This window comes from Carassius auratus, chromosome 31 (assembly GCF_003368295.1).
Source record: "Carassius auratus strain Wakin chromosome 31, ASM336829v1, whole genome shotgun sequence".
NCBI classification, from domain to species: Eukaryota; Metazoa; Chordata; class Actinopteri; order Cypriniformes; family Cyprinidae; genus Carassius; species Carassius auratus.
Genome location: NC_039273.1, coordinates 2,236,736 through 2,251,161, shown reverse-complemented (window position 1 = coordinate 2,251,161; position 14,426 = coordinate 2,236,736). Strand labels below are relative to the sequence as shown.

The window sequence follows — 14,426 nt, the reverse complement described above, 5'->3', positions numbered from 1 at the left end:
AAGCATGCTCGCTTTGTGTCCCAAAGGGCAGAAATGTTGACGTTTAGATAGAGAAGTGACAGCGCAGATCAGCTTATATCTTGTTTTCTTTTCCCAGAAACACTTTAAGTGAGAATGTGAGAAAGTTTGTCGCTTTTAGGTGCTTTGTTGTCTAGAAGAACAAGAATCTTGTAGTATTGCATCTTTATGAGTTCATTCTTGGCTGTTTTTTGTAGAAATCTTATTTAAACAGAAAGGTATAGAAGATATTCAAAACAGCATCCCATTCTTTGGTAACCATATAAATGTTCACTTCTGCATCGAGATTTTCAGCCGGCCGAAGAGTCGGAAATTAGCTAATTGTTGCTGTTTAATGCATACAGTATTTATATGCATACACATCCTGTCATTTCATCTACTCTGCCATGTTCAAATCCCATCAGACTAGGATTTCCTACTTTTAAACTCATGAAATTTTGAAGTAGACAGACGAGTCTCATCAAATGTTCGGAGCTGCATTCAATGCATTCAACTCGATTACAACTTTTTGTCTTTCGTCAAGATAATTTAGGAGAAACATCTCAGACAAAGTTAAAATCCAATGAGAAATCCTCAAAGATCCCCATAAGTCTCCTGAGCTGTGAAAGACCTCTTCTCGTTACCGTTTTCTTACAAAATTGCACATCGCATGCCGGTTTTAATTCCACAAAGGCCATTTAGTGTCAGTCCCGAAGGGCTTTTGTGTGACAAAATCCTTGCGTCTATAAATAGCCTCAGAATCCTCTACTCTAAACCTCTGCCGAGAGTCTTTTGTTGATGTGATTCATGTTTGGTAGGAGATGTGAGTCCACTGAAGACTTGAGTTATGAGAAACCAGCGTCGTGAGACACACTCATGATTGGAAATAACGAGGAGCAGAAGATGAGATGAGTGTGTGATGATGAGTGTGTGTTTGTGAAGAATGATGAAGGTTAAAGGTGACAGGCGTCGCTTCACATCAGTGTTTTGGTTTTTGTCGACTATGCATGAAAATCGAAGACATTGCATTGTTTGCAAGGGATTAAATAGATGCAAGAATGAAGGCCAAACACAATTCAGTATGCACATTTTTAAAACTTATGCTTAAAACATATGCATCAACATACAATAACAAATTGCATTTGTTAATGCAGTTTATACTACCTTACCAAAGTGGACAGTGAGATTTATTTTTATTTTTTTTTATTCAGCAAATATTTATATTTCAAATAAATGCTGTTCTTCTGATCTTTCTATTCATCTTGAAAATTTAAATGTATGTCGCTTTGAACAAAATATATTGTGTAGCATGACACAGCTTTAATTCCTGTTAAGTGTAAATCACCTATAAAGACCATGTGAGGCTGATTGTGTGTGTGTGTGTGTGTGTGTGTGTGTGTGTGTGGGTTGTTCATGTGTGTGTGGTCAGCAGGTGAAGGACTTAGGAATTCAGACAAAGCATGTTTGAAAACAGACTGTGTGTGTGTGAGATGCTGCACTACTGTAAAAGTATTTATAGAGCGCGAGAAAGAAGGCTGTGTGTGTGTGTGTGTATGTGCTGACTAGCTGAAGTGTGTTAGTGAGCGGCTGACCGCTGAGACAAACTCTATTCTGAGCCGAGGAAGCCCTTCTCCGCCTGTATCACCCGCTCCAGAGAGTGAAACCCAAGCTTCCCTCCCTAGTGGCCTCTTCTATTAATAACCATCGTGTGTGTGTGTGTGTGTGTGTGTGTGTGTGTTAGAGACGGAGGTTACTATGTGTGTTCATGCCGAAGGGTTTGTCATGTTCGGTGTCTGGGGTGTGTGTGTGCGCGTGTGTGGTTTATTATCAGTGTTGAGGAACACAGCAGCTTCACAGTTGATGCAATAAACACACTCTTTAAATGTTGTATTTTGGACTTAGTTTACTAATTTATTTGTTCATTCCTTTTTTTATTTAATATAAATACATCTAGTCAGGTTTCATGCACTCAACCTAACTGAAATCCTATTTAAACTTCTTCTTCTTCTGACCCAAAATTTTCCAACTCTAACTCCTCCTAGAACTTTAACTCTACAAACTCGGGTCAGACTTTCAGACTGTCCTGACTTGGTGTGCTATATCTTTTCAGACTGATTTGACTTTTTTTTTTTTTGACTTTTTTTTTTAAATGTATATTAAAAATCATTTTTTTAAAAACCCATAGACTTACATTGTAAATGTAAACTACCTGAAACCCTAGACTCAATTAAACAACCATCCTGTCTATCTATCCATCCATCCATCCAATGCTAGCAACACGCTAGCCGCATGCTAGCCGAATGCTAGCCGCACGCTAGAAACACACTAGCCGCACGCTAGAAACATGCTAGCCACACGCTAGTCATGCTAGAAACACGCTAGCAGCACGCTAGTCATGCTAGAAACACGCTAACAGCACGCTAGTCATGGTAGAAACACGCTAGGAATACGCTAGTGATGCTAGAAACACGCTAGCCACACGCTAATCATGCTAGAAACACGCTAGCCGCACATTAATCATGCTAGAAACACGTTAGCAACATAATGGTCGGATGTTAATCATGCTAGAAATATACTAACAACATGCTAGTCATGTTAACAACATGCTAGAAACATGCTAGAGACACGTTAGTCGCATGCTAGTCATGCTAGAAACATGTTAGAAACATGTTAATCATTCTAGAAAAATGCTAGCAACATGCTAGTCATGATAACAACGTGCTTGAAACTTGCTAATCATGCTAGAAACATGCTAAGAACATGCTAGCAGCAATTTAATGATGATAGTCATGTGATCAACATGCTAGTAACTTGTTAATCATGCTAGAAACATACTAGTGACATGCTAACAACATGCTAATTATGCTAGAAATATGCTAGTCACATGCAAATCATGCTAGAAACATCATAGCGACATGCTAGCAACATGCTAATCATGCTAGAAACATTATAACGATTTGCTAGCAACATGCTAATCATGCTAGAAACATGCTAGTCACATGCTTATCATCATAGAAACATGCTAACAACATGCTAATCATGCTAGAAACATGCTATCAACATGCTAGTTGAATGATAATCATGCTAGAAATATACTAACAACATACTAGCAAGGTCCTAATCATGCTAGAAACATGCTAGCAACATGCTTCTAACTTCCATTTATCTTTCTTTCTAACTAATCTATCATTCTTTCTTTCAAACTAATATATCTATCATTCTTTCTTTTGAACTAATCTATCTATCATTCTTTTGAACTCATTTATCTATCATTCTTTCTAACTAATCTATCATTCTTTTTAACTAATATATTTTTCTTTCTAACTAATTTATCTATTATTCTTTCTTTCAAACTAATCTATCTATCATCCTTTCTTTTGAACTAATATATCTATCATTCTTTCAAACTAATATATCTTTCTTTTTTCAACTAATCTATCAATCTAACTTTAAACTTCTTCAAACTTTCTGGTCAGGCTTTCTCAAGCCAACTTAATGTTTGTCTCAAACTTTTTTTCTATATACTGAAATGTTATAGATTTATAGAAATAACTGGTATATACGTAGATATTTGCATATTGAAAAAGAAATTGCTGATGCCATAATCAAACAAGATTTTTAAATGTTCTCTCTCATGTAAAGTTTGTTTGTTTGTTTATTTATTTAGTAATTAATTAATTCTTTTTTTATTGAAAATACATCGTATAAAATTTGTTGTATAAAACTTTATTTAAGTTTTATACGTTCAACCTAAATTAGCTTTTTTATTCATTCAATTCTTATCTGGATGATTGGATATTTCTATAATTAAAAATATGTTGCTGATGCAATAATCATGCAATAAACATCTCTCTTTCAAAAGGCTGTAACTGTTGAATAAAATGAGGAAAAAATGTGACAGTATTTGGACATTTATTTATTTCTGTCTGTGCATGTTACATTGTAGCTTTGCCAACAGTTTGAATATGTGACCATTTTAAAATCCACGAAAATATTCAGCATTCAGCTTTTTGCATTATAGCATTTTATTAATTAATATGTTGATTTATGACAGTTACCTGTTCTTATTTCTGGAAGCATGCATACATTATGTACAGTATATATATATATAATATTAATTAATGCATTATTATTGCAATCAGTGTTTAAAAAAATCATCAGATTCTGCCTCTGGTTTGTCTAAACTGTGCAAAGGAACTGGACTGAACACACTGAGCAATACTTTCCTAATATATATATGTTTTATTTTTGGTTGATCAGAACTTCTTCCTCTTTCATCTGAAGTTGCGTTATTGGTAGTTTGTTCTCTTCCTTTATAGTGGTTCAGCTTGAACCAGCAAGATTTCAGAGTTTCAAGTTGCATCAACAGCTGTGTTCAAAATAGCATACAGTACTTATACTATTTCTGCAGTGTGCATGCTTCAAACAACATGCATAGAACATCTGTGAACTAATGCATTTGATATTTTTTTTTTTTTTTTTTTTGCATTCACAATATTTTATTTTAGTCATATATTTGTATTAAACAACTATATGGCTGTATTACTTTAATACAGTACTGTGTTGTATTACTTTATTATTTATATGTTTTTATCAATTGTATTTTAAATTGTTGGTATTTTTACTTTAAATGAAAAAAAATTATTTTTATTTTTTATACATTTTATTTTTTATTTCGAATTTTAAAATTAAAAAATACAGAAAATTATATATTTTTTTATTCTTATTTTATGATTTTTTTTGTATTTTAAATTATTTGAAATGTTTGTTGATCTATGATGCATGAAACTGTCTCATGTTTCATTTTGCTGTGCTGAGCCGTATTTCTCCATGACAGGAACACTTTAAACTATCAGTAAGAATAATGACTGTTTCTCTCTCTTTGTGTCTCTGTAGTGAAGTATATAAAGGAGATGTCTGCGTTTTTTAAGGCTGGATCTACGACCGGACCCCCTGTGCTTGACTCCCCTCCAGCCTCCCCACAGAAACAGACGGACCCTGCGCTTAAAGAGAGCCAGACCATCCAGCTCCGAATGTGCCACGTGACCCGCAAACAGTGTCCGCCGGACACAGAGGACAGGTACAAACACCCTGTAGCTGTAGAGCTGACACAGTGCTTTATCAAATGATCCAGATCTGGTTAGGCTGATACTGTGAGTTCAGGATTTATCATTTAAATATTAAACACATTCTATGCCACGTTCCTAAACTACTAAATGGTAATATATCAATGCATTTGTTCATTAAAAAGGTTTTATTTTAATTTTATTTTTTTTACAGCTATAATGTGCATTGATTCAATAATCTTAATAACCCCAAACTTTTTTCTTTCTTTCTTTCTTTCTTTCTTTCTTTCTTTCTTTCTTTCTTTCTTTCTTTCTTTCTTTCTTTCTTTCTTTATTCATTCATTTATTTATTTATTTAATTTTTAGTCATTATTTAAAGCCATAACAAAATTATTTTATATTGTATGGCTTGAAAATAAAGGTTCATAATGACCCAAACTTTATTTTATTTTATTTTATTTTATTTATTTATTTATTTATTTATTTATTTATTTATTTATTTTAGTCATTATTTAAAGCCATAACAAAATTATTTTATATTGTATGGCTTCAATTTAATATTCATAATGACCCAAACTTTATTTTATTTATTTATTTATTTATTTATTTGTCATTATATAAAGCCATAACAAAATTATTTAATATTATATGGCTTCAAGTCAATATTCATAGTGACATCAAATTTTATAAAATATAATATAATATAATATAATATAATATAATATAATATAATATAATATAATATAATATAATGGTAATTTTTTTAAGTTTAGCTATAACAAAAGTATTTTAAATCACATGTTTCTGACTCAGTATTCTGATTGGATGAAACACCTGTCAATCAGCACATTCTACATTAATGCATTTTAAAACAGCATACAGTTTTCCTAATACTCTATAATAGTTGCCAGAGGAGTTGTTTATGATGATTGTTATGTTATTATGTCATGAGAGGTCATAGTGAGTCTTGCTGTGTAAATCTGCTCTTCTGTCTCTGGAGGTATTTCGAGGTGGTGTCGTCAGACAGGAAGAAGTGTGTGTTTCTGCGGGCTAAAGATCACGCCATGGCTCAGGCCTGGTACAACACCATCCAGACGACCAGCGCAGCGTTACTGAGCAGCGCTAGAGCCGAGCTGAACGCCCTGCAGCCCAGACTGAACGTCACACACATGGGCTGGATCATCGAGCAGGTGAGACACACACACACACACACACACACACACACACGAGATGAGATGAGGTGATGCAGTAGAGCCTGAACAATGTGTGTGTGTGTGTGTGTGTGTGTGTGTGTGTGTGTGTCGCAGGGCTCAGAGCGGCCGATCCTGGCAGTATTGACGGACAGAGATCTGCTGCTGTACACATCTCTACCCGACAGCAAAGACATGCTCAACAGCCCAGACAAGAGCTATCCTTTAATTACCACCAGGTACACACACACACACACACACACATAACACAGTTGAAGAGTGTATACTGGAGCACATGCATTACACTCATTTACGGTAAAACTGAGGTGCTGGCACAATACACAACAGATGACTATAGTAATAAAAAATGGATTGATAAAGGATGATAAAAATTATTTCATATATTAAGTTATATAATATATGTGTTAAATATATTATATTATATTATATTATATTATATTATATTATATTATATTATATATGATTTTTTAAAAGGATTTTAGGCTATGAAAGATCAAGGAAATAAAATCTATATAAAGATTATTGTAATTTTTTTTTTCAAATTTAATCATAAGGTTTAGAGACCTTATAAATATTTTTATTGAACAACTAAAAAAAAAAAAAAAAAATTGGGTATAATAATTTGTGTTTCTTTTCACACCTACAATTATACTTATAATTATTATATTATACTATTTATAAATATGTATGTGTGTGTGGGGGTGTGTATATATATATATATATATATATATATATATATATATATATATATAGAGAGAGAGAGAGAGAGAGAGAGAGAGAGAGAGAGAGAGAGAGAGAGAGAGAGAGAGAGAGATGCATTTGTAGACTATTTACCAGACTTTTACAATGCAAAAAAAAAAAAAAAAACACACCACAGCAATGATGTTCTTGACAATAATAACCATATTACACATTTCTGCCTGGTACTGTTGTTCAAGCTGTAGGCAAATGTGTCTCATCCAGTCCAGTTTCACATGTTGTTTAATAAAAGAGAGTTGTGTGTAGACTCGCTCCTGGTGTTTGTCTCGTCAGGCTGGTTCACTCCGGACCGGGGAAGAGTTCATCGGTGCACGACTCTGAGCTGACGTTCGGTCTGCGTCTGGGCACTGATCAGGGAGTGGAGACGCATCTGTTCAGAGTGGATTCGGCTAAAGACCTGTCCACCTGGACTCACCTGCTGGTGGAGGGCTGCCACAGCGCCGCTGAGCTCGTGCAGGAGGTCACCACAGGTGCTCACACTTCAGCACATCCTCCTCATGTTCACCAGCTCTCCAGCAGAGACTGTGTGTGCTCGTATCGCCCTCTGTTGGTTCAGTAATGTGCTGCACTCACAGTCCACTAACATGTTACTGGTGCACAGTGCTTTATTTGTTTATTCGTTTATGCATGCATGATTTTTTAGTCTGCAAGAGTTAAATCAAGCCAATACAAGCACCAGTAGGGTCATTTTCTGATAGAAATCAGTTTTTTTTTAGTATTACTTATATACAACTGTAATTTAACATCTTTTATTTTCATATTTTCAGTTTCCATTTTAATTTTAGTTACATTTTTTGTCATTTAATTATGTGCTTTTGTTATTCTTATTTATTTATTCCTTTGTTTCTTTGCTTATATATTTATTTTTAAGGTTTAATTTATTTTAGTTATATATATATATATATATATATATATATATATATATATATATATATATATGTGTGTGTGTGTGTGTGTGTGTGTGTGTGTGTGTGTGTGTGTGTGTGTGTATTATTTACTATGATCATTGAAAACTTGAAAATATCAGGGAATGTTAAAAAATATTATGCAAACTTATTGAAATAAAATGTCATTTCTCAGTTTAGTAATAATTTTCTTAGTATTTCTTAGCAATTTAGTAATTATTTGCTTTTGTAATTATTATTTATTTATTTGTTTGTTTATATGTATATATATTTAAGTTTAATTTATTTTAGTTATTTTATTTATTTATGTTTACTTTTTTATTTACTTTAATGCTATATATATATATATATATATGGGAAACTACAGGGAATTTTAACAAAGGATTCCATACTAAACAAAGTCATTGAAATAAAATATCTAAAGTGATATAAATTTTGAATTAGCTTTTTCATATTTTCATTTTCATTTTAGTAGTAATTTTCCTAGTAATTTTTAGTATATTTTTCTATGCAATTGTCATTTAAGATAAGTTTATTTTTCATTCAGTTTAGGTTATTTATTTATTTCCAGTCAACTTAAACCTATATCAGTACTAATTATTGAGTTTAAGTGATTCTAATCTAATAAGAACAGTGTATTGGTTCTAGTTGTAGTTGACGGTGTTCCTGCTGTTTCCTGCAGCGTGCAGCTGGAACGGGAAGTCGTGTATGTTGAGCGTTCACATAGACAAAGGCTTCTCTCTGTTCACGGAGGAGTCCGGCGTCCGGAGGAACGTCCTTCTCCAGGAGCCCTTCGAGCGTCTGCGCATGTCCTCCGACGACGGCGTCCGCATGATCTTCCTCGACTTCGGAGGCCCAGAAGCAGAGATTGTAAGAGACATTTTCATGCTTTTATATGCTTTTAAAATGCTATACACCCATTTCAATGCATTATGCTTTCCTTTTTGTATCCATGTTTGAAATTGTTTATTTAAAATGAATAAATTAATTAATAAAAACAAGCTTACTGGGTGAGCAGGGTATAGTAAGATGCCCAGCTGAATCAAAGCATAGAATTTACAAAGTATGTCGAGACATTCATTAATGTGGTTGTTTGATAAGAAAAATATCAAATGTAGTTGCTATGAACAGTTAGCAGAAAGAAGCGTTTAATTCCTGCCCCCTTGTAAAAAAATAAATAAAAAATATTCAAGCTGTTAATAAATTTTTCTTCCCCTGAACGGAAAATGAAAAATGTAACTGAAATGTTTTTTTTTTTTTTTTTTTTTTTTCTTCCCCCAAGGTTTGAATCGGGCCCAACTCAAACATATCAGTTTTTCCATTCTTTAAAAATATAATTTTGTCATTTATTTCCTAATTTACATTTAGTTTAGGTTTGAAAACCTATAAAAACAATAAAAAAAAAAATAATAAAAAAAAAATTCAAAGGTTTGTTGCATGCATGTATACTGATAAAAAAATATTGTTATATTTTTACAATTTTTGTTTTAATTTTACTTTAATTTTTATTAATTTTGTTATGTGCTTTTGTCAATTTTAGTAGATTTTTTAAATTAACTTTTTTTTTTTTTTTTTTGTATTTTACATTTTACATATATTTCAAACTTATATCAGGTTTTTTCCTTTTTTTAATAGTTTGCATTAATTAATTTATGTTTTTTTTTTAAGCTTTAAAATTAACTAAATATTCTCTCTTTCTAATCTCAGTGGTATTTAAGAGAAACATTTGAGATATTGATGCAATTTTTTAATTTTTTTATTTCAGCAACTGGACCTTCACTCCTGCCCAAAAACCATCGTCTTCATCATTCACTCTTTCCTGTCGGCCAAGGTCAAGCGGCTAGGGCTGTTGGCATGACGACGGTGCTTGGAAACCCCGCCTCCACGAGACAAACGCTGGACCACTGGACATCAAGCCAAACCTCCCATCACAGACTTCTTCCCAAACCCACAGCCATTCAGTGATGATTTGCTTTTATTCCTTATCATTTTAGTGGTTTGCATCTCAGCTAAAACATAATCACATAATCATACGCTTAAAGAGCAGCATCAGCTCTGTTCCAGAACCTACGCAGGCAGCTGTCTACTAAGGGAGCATCTAGTCTGAACTGGTTTGAGACGCTCGTGTCTAATGCTGCAATAAGCGTACAAATATATATAAAATAGTCCATTGCAATAAAATACATTTAAATAAAAAATAATTTAAAAAATTATAAATTTAAATAAAATTAATGCATATAAAAATAATACATTTAATTATTATAGTCAAATCGGTAATCTTGAAACTTTATAATAATTTATCTTGACTCATCAGCATCTTATATGGAGCCCCCCCAAGCTTGTTGCAGTGCATTCTGGGATTGCTTGTAACACAAAGCATACTTTCCTGACAGGCTTCCTATGATGATGCCTTAAAAGTGTTTTCTAAGAAGGCAGCTCACGAGGTTTTGGAACAGAGCCTGAAAAACGCAGGTGTGCTGATCATGACAAGGGCTTTAACGTTTGGCAGCTGAGAGAGCGTTCCAGATATAAATTCTCTAAATTCATCTTTCTATGCTGAGAAATAATGTTTTATCCTGATTTGACTGTCTTCTGACTTTAAATATAACCTTTTAAGACTCGTCATCTTCCAGAATATCTACTATGAATCTATGCTTGTGTGAAGAGAGAGAATCGACCCTTTCAAAACCCAGTACTTTATGATTATCATAAGTGGATACTGTAAGGGAAATACGGTTTGGTTTATCTTTTTCTTTTACAAGCCAAAACTACAAAAAATAAAACTCTCAACTGAGACTCAGATTTAGATTTGGACAAACGTTTACTGAAAGGAGTTTGAGCTGAAAGCCTCTTGTAATTCAGTCTGTGTTCACTGTGTTATACTGACCTCTAGTGGCCATAATGAGCATAACTCTCAGGCTGTGTTTACAATACTATACTAACATACTGCATACTAGATTCGCCAGTTTTGACGCTTACGTTGCTAAAAATACTCCATTAAAAGTCAATTTAATGAAAAAAAAAGTATATATATATATATATATATATATATATATATATATATATATATATATATATATATATATATATATTAAAAAAAATTAAATTAAATTAAATTATAATGGTTAAATCTAGAAACTTGATACTTTTCAGTATTGATTTAATTTTTAATAATTATTTTAAACAAGATCACGCTACTCTGAATAATCTATCCCACAATGCAATGCACTTGATCTTCCCTATTCAGATAAATGCACCGATTTTGAATGCACCTTCTTTAATCATCATTTGTTTGACTAAAATTGACATTTTTATGCATGCTTGCATTAACAATTCATTGCATTGTTACAGCGTCTAATGCTGCACAATGCATACTGTGTTTAAAACAGCAGACAGTGTGCAGTATGCTAGTATTGCACTATAAACACAGCCGCTTTTATGCAATATCATCTTGTTTTTTTACCTCCTTCTGACTGATTTGTGTGAGTAAAGATGGACGCTCAGCTGTATTCCTCACAGACGTCTTCCTGTTTTCACGTTTCCCTCTGCTCCATCTACATATGCAAGTGTTTTCTGCTTTTAAACAGCTGGAGAATATCCTTCACGTGGCCTTTTTAAACTCTACTAAATTCTAATATATTATAATTCAAACTAAACTGTGTTCAAACTATGTTAGCTATCGGATGGAAAATCATATACTTATTTAAACAAAAGAGTGCCTTTTAGTGTCGTTTGTATATAAAATTGCAATAAATCTAACTGTTGACTTGGAGTTTTATGGGGTCATTTCCTGGGGACGAGAGGCCGGGGAACGGGTTTCACTCAAAAACACTGATGGAAAGCCCAATAAAACACGCACAAACACAGTCCATCGGCTGACTCTGAGAGAACATGTTCACTGCACAAACACAGCTAGGTAACTGTGTTTTAGATCTGTGTTTAGGAAACAAATGAGTCCGTACAGACATCATCTGTGTGTGTCATGATGACTGCTGTTGTTGTTTTCTCGCTGCGAGACAAAGCTTCTCTCTTATCATGCTTTTAGTGCATGAACACACACACACACACACACACACACACACACAAAGCTATTTTTAACTTCATTTGAAAAAGTTACTGCATGAAAAGTCTTTTTTTTTTCTTTAAGGGAGAATTCAGACTGTTTTCTCAGAAAATGCATAAAATGTTTTAGAAAAAAAAAAGGAAAAAAATATATATATATTATTTTTATTATATTATTTTTAAATAAATTATAATAATAAAAACAAAAAATAGATTCTGGGCTTTTCAGAGCAAATAGTTTAATTAATTCAGAAGTTACTGTCTGAAATATCAAATCATGATTTTTAAAAGGGAGATTGTGAAAACATTATATATATATATATATATATATATATATATATATATATATAACAAAAAAGAGATTCTGGGATAATGAGAGTGCAAATCAGTAAACATAGCCTTTATATTTTGTTATTAATAATAATATTATTATTTAATTTTAAAAAGACCTTTATTTTTAAAGGGCATAAAGAGGTTGAACACAAATTAATTCAGTGTTTTAGAGATTTTTTGTTTTTTAATGTAATTACTAATAGCTGCAACTGCTACTTTAAAATCACAATAAATGATACAATTGTGAAATATGCATTATGAATCTCTATTTTTATTTTGTGGCTACCATTTCTGTAACTAGCTATAGTGTTGTGTTGAGAACACTGTAAACAGAGCATCTGAGATTTTGGAAGCAGTTATAATGTGAAAAGCCTTGTGAGCATCTGTAAAACGGCTCTTTTGATGTCAGAACCACTGAAACACCACACAGCACTTAATTTAGTGACTCCAACATGCAGTCAACATCAATTATTCAGGAGGAGAATATTTGCTGCATGGAGGAAGTGCACTGTGGGTTGTGCTAAAACTGATTGTTGTGTGGCTTTGTGTTTTTGAATACATTATTGTGGTGCTTCTCTGTTTTCTCTTGAATTTGGTTATTTAGGAAGGGAAAAGGGAAGATTTGTATGCTGGTTTGCTTGTAATTTGCCAGGCTGTTGTTGTTATTCAGTTTCGTGAATATGTGTGTGTGTGTGTGTGTGTATAGCTTAATACACGGGACAATTTCCCCTAATTTTATGGACATTTCCGTTGACTCTTAATGCAATACAGGTGAAACACCTGTTAAAAATAAGTACAGAAAAAATCCTTTAAATTATACAGTACAATGCGCCCTATTTTACAGTTAATGCATAATTACATTTTAGATAACAAACTGTACTATATACGTTTTATTTTCAACCTGAAAGCATAAATCCAGGCTATACCTACCGTTTCAAAGCACAATACAAAACTGTGACATTCATCCACTGACTCTCTTCATTCAGCAGCGCTAAACCCGGAAGCGCGTATACTTACTTGCCGGCAACCCGCCAAAATAAAAGCCTGCTGATTTTAAGTTTGAATATGATGAAAACGCTTTTGTTTTGTTTTTTTGTTTTTTTTTTGACGCATTTTCCAACGCGATTTAAAATTGGGGATTACATAAAGCGATTCTTCTTAAAGAGGCAAACAAACAAACAAAGTAGTGCTAAATATTAGCATTTTATTTTTTTTATTTTATTTACTATAAAATAAATGCATTTGTATTTAATACTAGGACTGCTTTTTATTTTTAATAATATTATTACAAACTAATATTTAGTTTATATTTAAGTAAATAAATAAAGAGTAATAATATTAGAACTATTATTAATTAATTTTTTATTGTTGCATTTAATGGGTCACGCTATATGCAGTGTGAGCACCAAACCAAATCTCCAGGTTCTCTTATGAGAACCAGGCTGAAAAAATTATGTGCACCCCTTAGTTTATGCATATGTATAATGGACAAGACTGTAGTGTGCAGTGCAGTGCACTAGATGGCAGCAAGTTCACACTGTAAACACACACAGTGTGTGATGAGCAGATAAACACCCATACACGTCATCCTGGGCCTGTGCATTCATGACTGCATGTGCTGCTCATATCTGCACTCTGAGCAGTTATTATATGATGAGAATATTGAAAAAAAGCAAAGAAGAACAATAAAATCGCATGGAATATTAATGCATTTCTAACTTCAATGCAGAGAGAGTATGTTTCTCTTCTTCTGTAAGAAGAAGCTATACACACAGTAACGATTGTTTATTAAATTTACATTTATTCATTTAGCAGACGCTTTTATCCAAAACGACTTACAGATGAAGACAGTGGAAGCAATCAAAAACAACAAAAAGAGCAATGATATATAAGTGCTATAACAAGTCTCAGTTAGGTTAACACAGTACACGTAGCATGGGCTTTTAACTAATATAATAAATAAAAAGAAAACGGATAGAATAAAAAATAAAAGAATAGAGCAAGCTAGTTAGAGGTCTTTACACACACACACACACACACACACACACACATATACAATTGCATAATTAGAATAGTGAGTGTTAAAGTTAGAG

At 32.8% G+C, this 14,426-nt stretch overlaps 1 protein-coding gene across 1 annotated transcript in view; it reads left to right on the top strand.

Annotated features, from left to right (window-relative positions):
- snta1 (syntrophin, alpha 1) overlaps positions 1 to 10,975 on the top strand; it is a 30,639-nt gene extending 19,664 nt beyond the window's left edge. Inside the window, exons 3-8 of the mRNA XM_026212957.1 lie at positions 4,894 to 5,077; positions 6,064 to 6,253; positions 6,371 to 6,492; positions 7,307 to 7,503; positions 8,621 to 8,808; positions 9,704 to 10,975. Coding sequence (XP_026068742.1) covers positions 4,894 to 5,077; positions 6,064 to 6,253; positions 6,371 to 6,492; positions 7,307 to 7,503; positions 8,621 to 8,808; positions 9,704 to 9,796 — 974 coding nt within the window. The 3' untranslated portion in view covers positions 9,797 to 10,975. The remainder of the gene's footprint in view (positions 1 to 4,893; positions 5,078 to 6,063; positions 6,254 to 6,370; positions 6,493 to 7,306; positions 7,504 to 8,620; positions 8,809 to 9,703) is intronic.
- The last annotated feature ends 3,451 nt before the right edge of the window (positions 10,976 to 14,426 follow it).